Below are 15,869 nucleotides of genomic sequence, written 5' to 3'. Positions count from 1 at the left end.
TTGGCTCGAGGGGGGGAGGGGGGCCCTGAAGCCAAAGGGCTTTACTAACAGCGTGAGAGACATGGCTTCAGAGGCTCTAGATTATTCTTCATCATTCACCTTCAGATCGAGAACTTCTGCAGATTGGGTCATGGTCATTTAGGAATTGAACATTCTGGCTAGGGAAAAATCGAGGTCTTGAGGTTCCATCATGTTTGGTAGCGGAAAGGGCGGGGTGTCTTGTGGTGGGAAAGCAATCGATAGGGAACAAAGGGATTCGGGGGTAAGGTTTCGCTGTAAAAGATAAGAAGGGAGAGGAAGGTTGGAATGTGAAACCAGATTTTTGAAGTTGGCATGAGGGTTAAAGGTACAGTTAAAGGAGCTAAAGGATTGAATAGATGGTAATTGTGAGTAGTGATGGTGTCTTTAAGAGGAGGGAAAAAAGAGTATAGTAGTGGTTGGGAAGCCATTGAAGGTCGCAAGCTATAATAGAAGGATAGGGTGATGCTCCAACAAAGGGATAGGGTATTCAAGTTCTCTACTATATGTATCACAAAAACTAATCGATTGTGTATATGAATTGAGCAACATAAATTACGAGACCTACTCCGATCCCCAATATTATTTTGCAAATTCTTAATTAATCTTTGATACAAATCAATTTTGGTTCGCTACTATTTTACGTATCATGAAAACTAGTCAATTGCGTCTGTGCACTATATATGGTTTGAGTAACATAAATTACAATAGTATCCTAACAATACATCAGCATTCTTTTTTTTTTTTGCACTATGGTATTTGAAAATTCAAAGGGTTTCGACTAACTGAGTTTGAATTGGGTTAGCCACTAAATAGTAAGAGTGCGTTTGGGTTTAGAGTTGAGTTGAGTTGAGTTTTAGTTTTAATTGGTTTGTAATGATTGTATTGTTGAATTATGAGAAAATGTGTGAAAAAGTAATGAATAGTTGAGAGAAAGTAATAATTAAGTAATGATTGTGTTGTTGAATTGTGAAAAAGTAATAAATAATTGAGAGAATTTAATATTAAAAATTGAATGATTAAAAAATTTTAAAAAGTAATGATTGTGTTGTTGAATTGAAGATGAGTGTAATTGAGTTAAGTTGAGTTGAAAATTTTTTAAAAAACAAACACACCATAAATCTCTCACAATCATGAATTTTCTTCATTTAGAAGATTTGAACATGAAACCTTACTTCCAAAGGCCCTTTAATCAATTCATGTTATACCAACAAGTTTTTCAATTATTAATAAAAATTAGACGAAAGGCCCGCGCATACTTAATAAGATGTTTTATTAGATAGGCAATAAGTTAAAAAGATAACATTTAGCAAATAGATTTAATTTCAATGTACAACATCTAGAAAAATAGATTTACATGCATAATATATTTTCAATATTGTTATTGTGCACGTAGGTCTTGTCTTCCCGAAACAACTAAACTTTGTCTATTTTATTTGTTATAATATGTTAGGACATTAGAAAGAAAAAATTGCCCAAACATATTTTAGGTTCTTAAAGACTTGAAGTCAATCATTATTCTCTCCGTCTACTTCATCGTTGTTTTTTTTTCTCTTAGGACATGTTATTCTATTTTATTTTGCTATCATTATATAACATATTTTGTGATAAGTACTAAAAGTAGATTGTTTTATAATGAAATTATGAAATTACATGGTATGTTGACTCTTTTAAATTTTGCATGTTACTGTCTTTGCAATTTTCAAAGGCAAGGTTCGAGATAGTTCAATTGAAGCTTCATGTGTTTAATGATTGTAGCATGTTGTCTACCCCTTGAGAGGTATGGTTTCTCATATGTATGTATGCAGTTGATCTTCATCCCAAAATTTTAGATCTTGAAAAATTTAATGTGACAATTTAAGTAATTCTTTATAAGTTAGTTTTTTGGTCTTCCATTGCAAGTCATTTCATTGAGAAGCGAGTTAGCATCACAAAATTGTGCCACTTACCACATTACTATTGGTGATCACACGAAGAGTCACTTAAGGAAAAGCTTACTTCGACCTACGTGACGCCTCTCGATGCGTCATTCCGGCTTTTAATATTTATATAGATATAGATACTTATATCATCTTGCAATGCAAAGAAAATAGTGAAGCTCTTGGGATTATTTATCTCACTGATAACCTAAGGATTTCAAAAGACTTTTCTCATTTAAGCTAAATGACTCATTTTTTATTCTGAATGCACATCCTTTTTTCATTATATAGCTACCAGGAATAAAATTATTGCTAAAAGAAATATGCCTATTACACTCGTTGATAAATTACAACTCGTATTAGTGCAAATATTTACAATGATTGTACAAACTTATTAAAAAATATATATTTATATTTTTCGTGATAATTAGAAACTTATTGAATACCAGTTACTAGCACACTTTTCCCCTCATTTTCGTAAGTAATTTAAAATGGTCACTCTTCTGTAAAATTTTCGCTAGGCCTATAAGCGATTGAGTCTATCTTCAACTCAAAAACTCGAGTTGATTGGTTGTGGTACTTAAACTCTTACAAATCTATTGAATTCCTCTTAACTTTTTTTTTTTTGGAATTCTAAACTCTCAACGTCTTCAAATTATTGCAAGATCTTGCAATATTCGCTTACTTAATACTCATGTGCACTTATTTGAGGAAATCTTATTAGTACCTTTTTTATGTTGCCCTGAAGTTTATTTGGGTTACACCAAAATTAATTTATCTTGCTTAAGTATGGCACAATCTGTCAAGACTTTTGTAAGTATAAACAAAGAAAACCATATTCACCAATCACAAATTGCCACCTGAAGAAAAATTGATGCCAAGATAACACTAATCATTATATATATATATATATGTATGTATATAAAATAACTTAGCGAAACCTAAATCCGAAATCTAAGATATGCTATCGTAGGTCATTTGATAATCTAATATTTACTCGTTGAGTTAATTCAGATAATGAATTAACTTATTACCAAAATTTTTTAAAAAGGAAAAAAGGCTAAGAGGAATAATCAACTACCTAAGCAAAGAATATTAGGAACAGTTGGTAAGTAAATCTTAGTTTAAATCCTCCTTGAATTTTGGGTCGAAAAAGATGAACGGAGGGTGGATGGCAAATCAATTAGCTATGCTGGGCATGTGAGAATCATTTGGGTGCATCATCAGGAATCATTAACCTTATTATTTTTTCATAAAATTAAAATTGAAAACATGATTTTCAATTCTTTGAACTGAATATATTATATTATATTATATCATCTGGTAAATTGAATTGGTAGTTCAAAAAGTTTTACAAATGTTACAATATGGTACAAACTGTTTTTTTTTACTACGTAATGGTACACAATCTTTCAAAGTTTTTTCAGTGTAGTACATACTAGCAAATCGCCATTGACACCATCAAGCTGACACTAACGTGACTCACTACGTGTCAACACCTTTCTGACGTAGGCGAAATAGTAAACTAATGTGGATGGGGGCGGGAAATAAACCAATCATGCATTGCCACATCATTAACGGAGATATAATCTGAAAAGCTAAGAAATACAAAAAATAATAAAAATGTAGAACAATTATCTAAAATTTAAAAAATAAAAATGAATAAATAAATAACCTTAGAATTCAATATGTTTCTGCTCCCTCTCTCCCTACCTACAACCCCGTGAGGAATGAGGAATGAAGATCGAGTAAGGAGAAGAGAAGGCAGCGGCGTTGCCTTCGTCCCGACTACCGCCATCGAATCGGTTCCCTCCAGCAAGCAACTCGTCGCCGGCCCATCACCGCACCGATACCTCCTCATTCCTATCTCTTGTACTTGTTGGCCCTTGCATGAGATCAAATCTATTACCCCGACCTCCTCTGTCTCAGCTCTCTTCACTTGGAATTCAAGCTCAAGACCAGAGCACCGTTGTGAGTTTCCACTCCTTCGTCGCTGCAGGTTCTTGGGCTTCCCTATGGTTTGGAACCAACCCGAGCTCAAGCACGCATCTCGTCATCGCCCCACCTCATCTACATCCCCAGCACACGAGCTCAGTCCTACTCTTCTGCAAGTTTTCTTTCCCTTTCTCGCTCCATTATGTTCGTTCTCTTTCTCTTGTAGGTCTAGGGTCCTACCATCTCACCGTCTTAAGCTTCCCCTCTTCTGCTACTCGAGTCTTGATTTCGGCTTTTTCCATGTAAAACTATTCCCTTTAATGGTTTACCGAGGCATCCTCAGCTGTTACAGTTTGCATCTAATTTGATCTCACTGTGAACCCTTAAGTTACTTAAAGAAACATTTTGCATTATTATATAACTTCTGTAAAACATTTTATACTATTAAGTTATAACTTCAAAAGAGTTTGCACCATCATGTAACGTTCCACCAAAAACAGATAACACTCATCTTCTTCTCCTGTCTCTATGTATAGAGTTGTTCCTAAACATATCAGTTTTCAGAAAGGGAAACGGATGAACTCGAAGCCAGGCTTTCACAAAAAAACAACATTGACATTTCTTTTACAACATCTGATTAGTTTGAGGGTTTCTCCCAACCATTACGACCATCGCATCATAACCATTACAACACCTTCTCCATGATTTTGCCTCCGTCTTGGATCCACAGCCGAGGAATCGTTGGCTTGAGTTTGCCTCCATCCATGATATCAACAGTCGTCGACATCTCAACGATTGTATATAAGGCGAACCTTCTGTGAATCCATCAAAATGGTAAAATCCAAAATTTGATTTTCATTTCACGGGTTTTGGAGCCCTTTGATGATTTCACGGGTTTTGGTGCTCTTCTGTGAATCCACCTCGGCCATGTCAAAAAGGTGTTGACACGTAGTGAGCCACGTCAGCGTCGACTTGACGTCATCAATTGCGAGATGACGGTATGTACTAAATTGAAATAACTTTGAAAGATTGTGTACCATTAAGCAGTAAAAAAACTGCATGTACCATATTGTAACATTTATAAAAAATTTTGGACTATCAGTGCAATTTACCCTATATTATATTATATTACTAAACAATTAAAACTGGTCCATTTTTCCATAGGAAGAGTGGATTAGTTTTTTATACTCTCAATTACTTTTTTTTAAAATTAACTATTAAAATAATATTATTTGTTCATTTAATTTTCTATTTTTTTCGATATGCACTTTGATATTCGAAAGTCTCCATAGTACAGACATGTTAAGCAGACACATATATCCCATTCTTGACACTTCTTGGTATTGCTCTCTAACTTTTATATTGATAACTAGTTAACACTAGCACATTGAGTGGCAAAGTTTTATCAATTTTTATAATAATTAACATGTATGATGCACAAATGGATATATATATATATATGAAGAAACTATATGATTAAAATCATATATTTTATCAAGTAGACATAATAAATGCTACAAATTGTGAAAGAAATAAATATCATGATGTCAAACATAAATACATAATCAAGCTATATGTTTATATGCGAAGATCATATGTATAAAGAGTCAACAATCCTATAGTATTAACCCAATGGTTGGCATGCGTGGTAGGAGGACTTATCCCATGGGTTTGCTAAGAATTGATTATGGATTGCAAGGATTCATCAGGCGAAATCTGAATGCTCCTCTTTATAGAAAAATATATGCCATATTTATAACATGCATTAGTGCAATAGAAAATAAGGGATTTAGAGCGTAGGAAAAATAGTCGTATATAAAAAGATGATGCAAAAAGAAAAATTTTTGTTTCGTATTTATCGAGATTTGGTACATTGAATTTGAAAAAAAAATATCACTCATATTGAGGAGTTCTTTCAAAATATCAGGAAGTCTTTTAATTTTTGAAAAAATAATTATATATATTGTTACGCACAAATAATTGAATGAATAATCAAAATATATCAAATATGACTCAAACAAAATATAGTATAATTCAATGAACAAAATTGAAAGGTTGCTTCTACGTGGAGCTTATGGTTATCGAATGAATTACTTCGAGTAAGTAACGATATTTTATCAAAAGTTTAGGGCCTGTTTGGATTGTGAACACAATTTTAAAATCACAATTCTAACTTAACTCTATCCATTACAAAACAAAATAACTCATACAAAGTCAAAGAGTGGGCCCCATTTATACCACTTTTTTCCACAACAAAATAACATAACTCATACAAAGTCAAAGAGTGGGTCCCATTTATTCCACTCAAAATCAAAATCAAAATCTGATTTTAAAATTCTACTATGAAACCAAACGCAACCTTAGAGTTCTCAAACGGAGCTCTCACATTCCACGTTTTGGCTTTTCTATATTGTATATTGATTGATGCGCAATTAGGAGTAGAAAGTGGAAAAAGAAAATCATCGGCCCACTTAATGTCAGGCCCATTAGTTGAGGGCTAATACTCCACCAAAACCTGGGCCTACTTACTTAATTCTTATCACCAAACGGCCCCTAATAGTTTTCCTTTTTTCTTTCCCTTTTTGCCCCCCTCCGGAATAAAACCATGAAAATCTGGTATGTACCTTTGCTTCTATAGATCTTTCACCCACCAACCAAATGGACGGTTAGGTAAGCCAGTCCTGAGCTCCAAAGGACGATGACATTAAATTAATCCGGACCAATAACTGCTTTTAAATTTTAATATTCACTAAATCCTATTAAAAAAAAAAAGAATTCAGTCATGTTTCATGTTAACATGATATCTTTATATGTCCTTTCATTGCAAATTATCATTATTCTGATGGTGATTTGCACAAATTGCCATTGCTATAATAGTGATTACCCTATAATTCATGTCATTTACGAGAAATTCTCCGGTGATCATGTATCGTCCCATTACCTGAAAAAAAATCAACACATTGTAACAAATGAATAAATAAACTTATAATAAAATGCATGAACGAATCTTGAATAATATAATAATATATACTGAAATTTTTTCATAATAATATATAATGAATAACTTTCGTACTTTTCACGTTATTCGGTTTTTCTTGAAGTACTCAAGATTTTCTCATCTTATTTGCTCCTACCTCTATCTTTTTTTCCTCAAAGATTTTTTTTAATTAATGACGTTGTAAGTGAATTTACAAAAATGGCCAACCAGTTTTTCCGGAAATTCCCGAACTGCCATTTCCTTTGACGGCCAACGACCGTTCGTCGGCGGTCCCTCCGAGGCCTGTAATGACGGTTTTACCCTTTTCAACGAAACACTGACCGCTGTCTTAAGCGAAGCAGAGAGTGGAAATCTCCGCCTTCTCAGTCGCAAAGCTCGCACCTAAAACCAAACCCTCCCTCCAGTCAGATCATAGTCCCCAAGTGTTAGGTTTCGGGCTCCTGCTATGGCTCCGGCTTTCGTGATCAACGGTGAGCTCGCCGGCGGTAAGTCCGCTACGGCGAATAACGGTGGCCGCCTGGCTTCGGTTTACAGCGAAGTCCAGACCAGCCGTATCGACCATGAGCTCCCTCTCCCCTCTGTGCTCAAAGGGTCCTTCAAGATCGTCGACGGACCCCCCAGCTCCGCCGCCGGCAATCCCGGTAATCAATCATGTTCTGCTCTCAACTTGCAAATGTCGGATCGGTGCTGTAGTCGTGTCGCTTATTGATTAGTGCTTTTGTTTGGTTGGGAGAAGATCGAGTTGATGGATTGTATTTGGAAGTGTCACCGATCTGTTTGCGTGCTGTTCCTTGAGAAATGTCCTGTTTTTAGTTGTCTGTTGCAGCAAAAAAGTAGGAAACTGATGTAAAAATGTCTTTTTTGACGGTCAAAGGTTTTCTAATATCTGAGTTAGAGGAAACATAGAATAGGAATGAGCAGGTTCAGAGGTGATCCATTTGGTCTTTGCATCTGATTGGGCTCTGCTGTTTGCAGGTGAGATTGCGAAGCTATTCCCATGTCTCTTCGGGCAGCCATCTGCATCACTGGTGCCTTGTGATGGACCCATCTCGTCTGAGAAGAAGTTGAAGATTGGTGTGGTCTTGTCGGGAGGGCAGGCTCCTGGTGGACATAATGTGATTTGTGGAATCTTCGGTGAGAATCTGATGGACTGGTTTTACTTTGATTTGAATTGTATGCGTGTGGTGATTTGGATATAACGTAATTCCTGTTTCATGTGCCAGATTACTTGCAGGACCGTGCGAAGGGAAGCACATTGTATGGTTTCAGGGGTGGTCCTGCTGGAGTGATGAAGTGCAAGTACGTGGAACTAACTTCAGAGTACATCTACCCCTACAGGAACCAGGTATTTTTTGGCTCTGATTTGATATATAGTGGTCCGCATGCTTGAGAATAAGCAAAGCCGCTAGCTTCATCCACTGGGCTCAGTTTCACAACTTTCTTTAGCTATATTACATGCTTTCATGCATGTCTAGTTATTAAGGTTACGGCGACAGTGATGTCTGATCATGCCTGTTTCATTCCCCAATTAGGGTGGGTTCGACATGATCTGCAGTGGGAGAGATAAAATTGAAACTCCAGAGCAGGTGAGGAACTTCGAGTTCGTTCTATTAGAAGAAAGAGAAGTGTATAATGTGGAACCAAATACTCATGCATTAATATGATTACAGTTTAAGCAAGCTGAAGAAACAGCACGAAAACTTGACCTGGATGGCCTCGTTGTCATTGGAGGAGATGACTCTAACACAAATGCTTGCCTCCTGGCGGAGAACTTCAGGTGCGCTTGATCAGTATATATATGCTCTAACCACCTGGGAAGTCTGCAGTTGCTCAAATATCACTTATATTCTAAAGTTAATATATGCTTTCATGCTGATTTATGATATCTAGGAGCAAAAATATGAAGACTCGTGTAATGGGATGCCCTAAAACCATTGACGGTGATCTCAAATCCAAGGAAGTGCCCACAAGTTTTGGATTCGATACTGCGTGCAAGGTAATTTTGTTTATGAATTCTCATTCCAGTTTTTATGTTACTAGTTATTGCTTGACATTTCTTATAGTATCGCTCCTATGCATAAGTTTTGGCTTGAAATATTTCAATTATATAGGCCCATCTTTAAAGGATTTATTAGATTTCTCTTTCCATGGATCCTATGATGGTGAAGATTTGCATCAGTTTTGACATACTGTGGACCAACTGTGTCGCTACATAGATAACTCTTATTGGATCTGAAGATTTTTTTTTTTCATCTTCTTTGTTATAAACTGTGTTTGTTTATTATTTAGATATATGCAGAAATGATTGGCAATGTCATGGTGGATGCCCGGTCAACTGGAAAGTATTATCACTGTAAGTGTCTTAGGTTTTGAAGTCAATGTCCTTCTCTTCTCCAGCTTCTTTTTCTCAGCAGTTCAATTCTATCAAAATTGGAACTTTCTTGAATTTTCTTTGCCAGCAATCATGCAGTCTGTTTTCCCTGGCATCAAAGTTTCACTTAATCTGCTCTTGTATTTTTTTCTCTTGAGATCTGGTGTCACTGTGCTTACCATCTGTGTGCTTGCAGTTGTTCGGCTCATGGGACGAGCTGCATCCCACATCACACTGGAGTGTGCGCTGCAAACTCATCCAAACATTACTATTATTGGAGAAGAGGTATCCTTTTCTCAAACTTCTGAATTCAAGCTATTTCCATGATTAGTGGACTAACAGTAGACCATCCTTAGCTGGTATCTCATCCAGTTTTAGATGCACGATTCATTTTAGGGTTCCTTTATGGGAATTTGTTGAATTTCTTACAAACGCCCATCATAAGTAATATTTCCTGACAAAGGATTATCCGACAGACCAGAAGGAAAAGGAGATAAGTCTTTTTCAGTCTAAATAGGTAGATATAAGGAATGCCTTTGCTATCAGAGGAGGTTAAAGGGAAAGAGGAAAAGCTTTCTGTACACCACTGATGATCATGTTTTTTATTGTTGCAGGTCTATGCTAAGAAGCTGACGCTGAAGAATGTCACGGACTACATGGTTGATATAATATGCAAACGTGCAGAACTTGGCTACAACTATGGTGTCATTCTCATTCCCGAGGGTCTCATCGACTTTATCCCTGAGGTAAATTTCTTGTTATTATTCAGAGATCATTTATGATTCATGTCTAATTTCTTTCCTATGGGTCTGATTCTGATGTATTGGCATATTATCATAAATAATAACATTTGGCTTGTGATTGTTACCTGTTGGACCTACAGGTGCAACAACTTATTGCTGAATTGAACGAAATTCTTGCCCATGAAGTTGTTGATGAGGGAGGTCTGTGGAAGAAAAAACTCACTGATCAGTCACTGATGCTCTTTGAGTTCTTGCCTCAAGCAATTCAAGAACAGTTGATGCTTGAGAGAGATCCCCATGGAAATGTCCAGGTAATCATTAATCGATGGTATCTTCTTTCTTTATTCTGGCAATGATATCTTCTTTCTTTCATTTTGTTCCAAATTTGGATGATGTACTAATTCTCATTTTGCCACATAGGTTGCCAAAATCGAGACAGAAAAGATGCTTATTCAGATGGTTGAAACGGAGTTGGAGAAGAGAAAGCATGAGGGGACATACAATGCTCAATTCAAAGGGCAGTCTCACTTTTTCGGGTAAATTCAGGCCCTCAAATATATATATATATATTTTTTATCAAAAGCGCATCAATAGTGAATACGTGTTCCAAAATGATATTATATTTTAGGATCGTATTCATTTAAAACATTAGTAATAAAGATTTTCCTAGTTCTAAAATATAGTATGCTAAGTAATAAGTGTTGATTTAATGATTCTTCAAATAAATTTATAAAAATCTACAGGAGACGGCCCAATCGGTCGAGAAACAAATTGAAATGATTAGTCAAATAGATATCATAAGAAAATACCAATACTCTACAGCACATCATGTCTCTCGCATTCGCATTTATATGCATCTCCTTTACATCTTATATGCTTTTATAGATATGTTCCCTCATTAGAAAATATATATATGTTCTCATTTGCTTATGTACTTTTGCACTTTCAGATATGAAGGCCGATGTGGTTTGCCAACTAACTTTGATGCTAACTACTGCTATGCTTTGGGTTACGCTGCCGGGGCCCTTCTTCATGATGGAAAATCTGGATTGATATCTTCGGTTAGTGATTATCTTCCTTTTTCCATTCTTTTCCTGTTTTCCTCTTTACACAAGGGCCTAATCTTTTATAGTTTCCATCAGGTTCCAAGAAAGGTTATGTACTTCTTTTGCAATGAATTTATAATATTGGAAATTCTGCAGGTTGGGAATTTGGCTGCTCCTGTCTCTGAATGGACTGTGGGTGGCACTGCTTTGACATCCTTGATGGATGTTGAGAGGAGACATGGTTAGTGCTCACTTTCCTGCTTATTGGTTGGTATCTATCTCTATGTGGCATTGTAGGCCTCTCTTTCCACCTTCCCATGGGTTAAACAACTGAGCGGCTACGATATCCTATACACTCTTGAACTTGAGATAAATTCTCAGAAAAATTAATATGTGTCCTCTGAAATTGTGGGAATATTTCTCATTTAGGTGAATGAGTTTTAGAATTTGTGAGATTCATGGAGGGACAAAAATATTATGTTTAGGACTTAGATCTTCAAGAGAGGGGGATACCATTAATGGTTCAAAATTGATCTTGATGGAAACTAAATGCAACCTTGTATATGTCGACAGGATATACTTAGTGCTGATTGGAAATACTTTCAATTGAAAAAAGAAAAAAGAAAAATTGAAACCCATGATACAACCCAGATTAAACCCAATCCTAGCATTAGCAGTACTGTTTCTGCTGTGGAACCTAGCAGCTGAGGATTCTTTATCGAAGTTTGCCCTTTGTGAATTTTATCAGAAATATGAATTACTGTGATGTCTTGAGTTCTGCTCTTGTTTGTCTAATTTGTGAGCTTTAAAATAAACGCCATGGTTTCTGGACTTTTATCATAGTTCTTCATTGGCTATTCAATTGAATGAACCTCTTTGTGCAGGAAAATTCAAACCTGTGATCAAGAAGGCAATGGTGGAGCTTGAAGGTAAAAAAACAATCTGGTTAAAATTGAATCTAATAAATTAAGGGTTTCGATGAAGAACCTCAAACATAAATGAACATCTGAGTGGATTTTAATGGCCCGATATTTCAGGTGCACCATTCAAGAAGTTTGCATCTATGCGGGACGAGTGGGCCATCAAGAATCGCTACATCAGTCCCGGTACGAGTTTCATCCTGTCAAAAATATGAACTGTTTAGTATTTCCTGATCAATGTATCACAAACTCCAAAACTATTTGCCTCTCTAGGACAGAATATGATTGCCAAATTTTATTGCCGACATCCAGAGTCGAAACAAAACAATTTGGGAAGATTGTGTCCCTGAAAGAAATTATCTACATATTTCATTGCAGGTCCCATCCAATTCATCGGCCCAGCATCTGATGCCGTCAACCACACTCTGTTGCTGGAATTGGGAGCTTGAGCTTATAACTAGGTGATGCTAATCGGTTTCGTGTTTCTGCAATCTTGTGATGAGAGCTTTTCGGTTTTAGTTTGCAAAGTTTTGGAAGGTAGTCAGAATATTGTTGTGGATCCGAATTGATCGGATTGGGAATGGATATTTAATAACGGTACTACATAATAAAGGGTGATTGTTTGGGCCGTTTCCATAACAGTTGAGTTCATTTTTATAGACCACGGGACTCTGAATTCGAGCAGTTCTGCATAGGAGAAATCACAATGACAAGTATTTGATTATGTATCTCTGCCTCTAGCATCATGAAGTTTTGTGGTGAAAATCTCAGATGAAGAGTTACATGTACCAAGCTCTAATGCGAGCTCGGATATCCCTCAATCGCATTGAATTAAAACAAGTGTGTCCTGTCCGCGTCAAGCAAATTGGTTAACATCCAAGTTGGACGAAAAATTAGAACAGAACGTCATTTGTTGTCTGGAGGTACAAGAGTGCCCAATGAAGTTTGTCGTCATGATGAACACTTTTACATAATTGGGCTCGTAGGCCTAAGTGAACTTCGGCCCATATGAAGATTCCAAAACAGACCCTTTAAATTGGATCCGAAGTTGGCACTTCCTACTAAGTCTATTAGTGAAATGAAAAGAGAATGTAACTCATTATATCGTAGCACCCACAAAATTTGAGATCTTTTAAGCAATTCAATGAATTAATAATAAGAACGATTAAAAATATGTCAATGTGTACATAATGAGCAATTAATTGAACCTACACAGTAATGACAGTGGCAGGTAAACGTCAAGCTGCAACAACCATAATAAAAGTTTGAAAAAGGAAGGAGGGGAGAGAACAGAAGGGGCCGTGGGATAATTAATAAAGGTAACAGCTTTAATTTGGGAGGAAATTAAGTTTTATATATATATATATATATAGGAAGAGTATGGAATAGGAAGAGCTTCAAAATTTGGGCACTCACTTCCCAAACCCAAACAAAACCCGCCAACAGGACAACTCATATGCATATTCCCCCCACCAACATTAACACCGCCACCAACTCACTACCAAAGTCAAAGGTTGCGGTGATCGAGGGCTAGAAATATGGGAAACTAGACAAGTGATACTCCTCAAGCCCCTTGTGCTACGAGCCGCAAAATTAATTATGATACGGTTTTTTAATCTGTATTTATGTAAGGCGTGGGTCGTCCGTTTTTAAAATTATTATTATGTTGTAACTTAATAAGGGCGAAAATTGAGATTTATTTGAAAGGTAGAACGACAGTGAGAATAGTTAGGTCGGTCCACATTAATTGATCTGCACACATGGGTTATTTGCAAGAGCATATAATACTTCCATATCAGTCTATTGCTCGAAGAAAGAGGAAGAGTCCTATGGAGGGCGTGAGTGACTAGATATGATAAAGTTGATGGGATAGAGTCTGCAGAATATCGAAGCGGAGAGTCGACAACACTACTCGGTCTAGAGAGGCCAACGACGTTGGAATGGACTATAGGGGGATTCAAGGGGCCAACAATTTTCTTCGTCGAAATGTGTCACATCTAGTGAAATGTTCTCAAATGCTGTTGCTAGTAGAAAAGTAGCGACATAAAAATAAAGATGATCAATAATGTTATTAAGGTAAAATATCCCATATATATATATATATATATGAATTTTGAATGGCTAAAATTAAACATAGATCATTGATTTTGATACTGGATATAATATTATATCTAACAATTTTGATGACGACTAACATATGTCACCTGACAGTCCGGCGGCCGAAGAACATTAATTACATTTACAATAATCTAATAAGATGTTGGAGAACATTATGGAATATCTCATTGAAATCTCAAAAGACACTCTTCATGAGTAAATTTTGATCATGAGTTGATTATTATTATCAATCAATTGAAATGACTGAACGGTTCATGAGAGCATTTTATTTAGACAACACATAAATATATAAGTGGATAAAAAGACTGTGGACATGGAATAATCAAATACGTAAAAAAAAAAGATTAAAAAGAAAAGGTATGGATTCCTTGGGATTTCACTTCCTAATTCCTTCTTTTAGGAAAAATGTTACTTTCACTTGTTTAAGGCACTGTAGTTTCACGTGGTTTCCTAGAGAAGGTAAGGGTTATTATGTAGTGGGGACACTTGGGGGTGTAATTGAGGAAACTTCCCGAGAGTATGGGGTACCGAAGTGAAATTAGGTGAAAATATGGGACCGAATTAATAACATCTGCATGCAAGTCCTTGTCTTCCTTCAATTCACTGTTATTAAGGGAACGTGGCGTCATTATCAGACATCCCTTTCACGCGTCTGTCTTAATGTTCAATTTGCCTATCTTCTTTTCTGCATTCCCCTCAACTCCCAGTTCCTAAACGAAAACCCTTCTTGCTTGCAAAGTGTCTTTCACTTTCCTTTTCTTGGGTTCATCCTCGGAGCTGGCCGGCCGGCCCGCCGGTTCTCCTTCGCAAAACATCGAACTTATATCTGCTTCGGCAACTGAATGCGGAGATACGTGGTGATACATAATATTGTTGATCAACACTGACGAGCATAACACACCAAATTTGTTTTGCAATCACGAAATAATGTGTTAGAAATATATCATGCCTACTATCTAGGATATATAGAATATTCAAAGCAAGATCGTATTAGCTAGTTCTTATTTTTATTTTTTCGTATTAGCTAGTTAAGTTAGTCCATAATATCTTCTAGATTTATATGGATATATATTTTGTAGCTCGTAATATTTACTTATACATTTATTTTAGTATATAATATATATATGTGTGTGTGTGTGTGTGTGTGTGTGTAGCTCACAGGAGAAGAGATTTTTTATATGTTATTACTCACGTGAGCTTGCCTTTCGAGACAACATGTACAATTTTGAATCTCTTCCCTCTTCTACAATATATAGAATTTGTGATGGTATCAAATCAATTGCGATCTAAGAAACCAGTAACTTGAAAGTTATGTAGATATTTTTTCAACAGGATAATTGTAACTGTTTAATTAACAGAGGAAAACGAAAGGAGAAAATGTGTGTTTGTTTCAGCTTAATTTAAGTGCTGAAATTAAGTGCTGAATTTTTAAGTGTTGAATAAAATAATTACTTGTTAAATTAAGTCAATTTTGTTTGATTGGATAAATGTCAAAAAAATTTATCATTTGAAATCTTAATTACGTATATAATACCCACAAAACTTTTTTGTTTCCACTTTTGTCCCAATATTTTCTAGTATTTTTTCGAAAACTAAAAGAAAAAAGAGTCAGATCGAGATCTGATATTGAAGGGGAGAGGGGCGGGGGTGGCCCTGATCCTGGCCACTACCACCATAATCGAGGTCACCGGTAAGTCGTCCCTCTCTCTCTCTTCGAAAAATCAAAGAGAGAGAGGAACGTAATCGGAGCGGTGGGGGCTCTGAAACCAACTCTCACTACCATAAACAAGGTTACCGAAGA

General features: G+C 36.1%; 1 protein-coding gene across 1 annotated transcript; it reads left to right on the top strand.

Moving 5' to 3' along the window:
- Nucleotides 1–7,204: 7,204 nt before the first annotated feature.
- LOC116208618 (pyrophosphate--fructose 6-phosphate 1-phosphotransferase subunit beta) lies at nucleotides 7,205–12,605 on the top strand. The gene is made up of 16 exons (XM_031542149.1): nucleotides 7,205–7,511; nucleotides 7,846–8,004; nucleotides 8,094–8,215; nucleotides 8,403–8,456; nucleotides 8,541–8,647; nucleotides 8,761–8,866; nucleotides 9,160–9,223; nucleotides 9,438–9,526; nucleotides 9,856–9,987; nucleotides 10,125–10,295; nucleotides 10,405–10,520; nucleotides 10,934–11,045; nucleotides 11,187–11,271; nucleotides 11,915–11,959; nucleotides 12,068–12,136; nucleotides 12,329–12,605. Exons 1-16 carry the CDS (start codon nucleotides 7,316–7,318, stop codon nucleotides 12,397–12,399), a joined length of 1,698 nt encoding a protein of 565 aa, XP_031398009.1. The 5' UTR covers nucleotides 7,205–7,315; the 3' UTR covers nucleotides 12,400–12,605.
- Nucleotides 12,606–15,869: the final 3,264 nt, after the last annotated feature.

This window comes from Punica granatum, chromosome 5, assembly GCF_007655135.1.
Source record: "Punica granatum isolate Tunisia-2019 chromosome 5, ASM765513v2, whole genome shotgun sequence".
Lineage (NCBI taxonomy): Eukaryota > Viridiplantae > Streptophyta > Magnoliopsida > Myrtales > Lythraceae > Punica > Punica granatum.
Note: the sequence above shows the minus strand (reverse complement) of the source record. Positions and strands in the feature narration are given on the sequence as shown.

What these genes read in the sequence shown, in the direction of transcription:
- LOC116208618 (XM_031542149.1), top strand. Translation starts at nt 7,316, where the DNA reads ATGGCTCCGGCTTTCGTGATCAACGGTGAGCTCGCCGGCGGTAAGTCC. An exon ending in AAATTGAAACTCCAGAGCAG is followed by an intron (nt 8,457 to 8,540) that starts GTGAGGAACTTC and finishes ATATGATTACAG; the next exon opens with TTTAAGCAAGCTGAAGAAAC. An exon ending in AATCTGGATTGATATCTTCG is followed by an intron (nt 11,046 to 11,186) that starts GTTAGTGATTAT and finishes GAAATTCTGCAG; the next exon opens with GTTGGGAATTTGGCTGCTCC.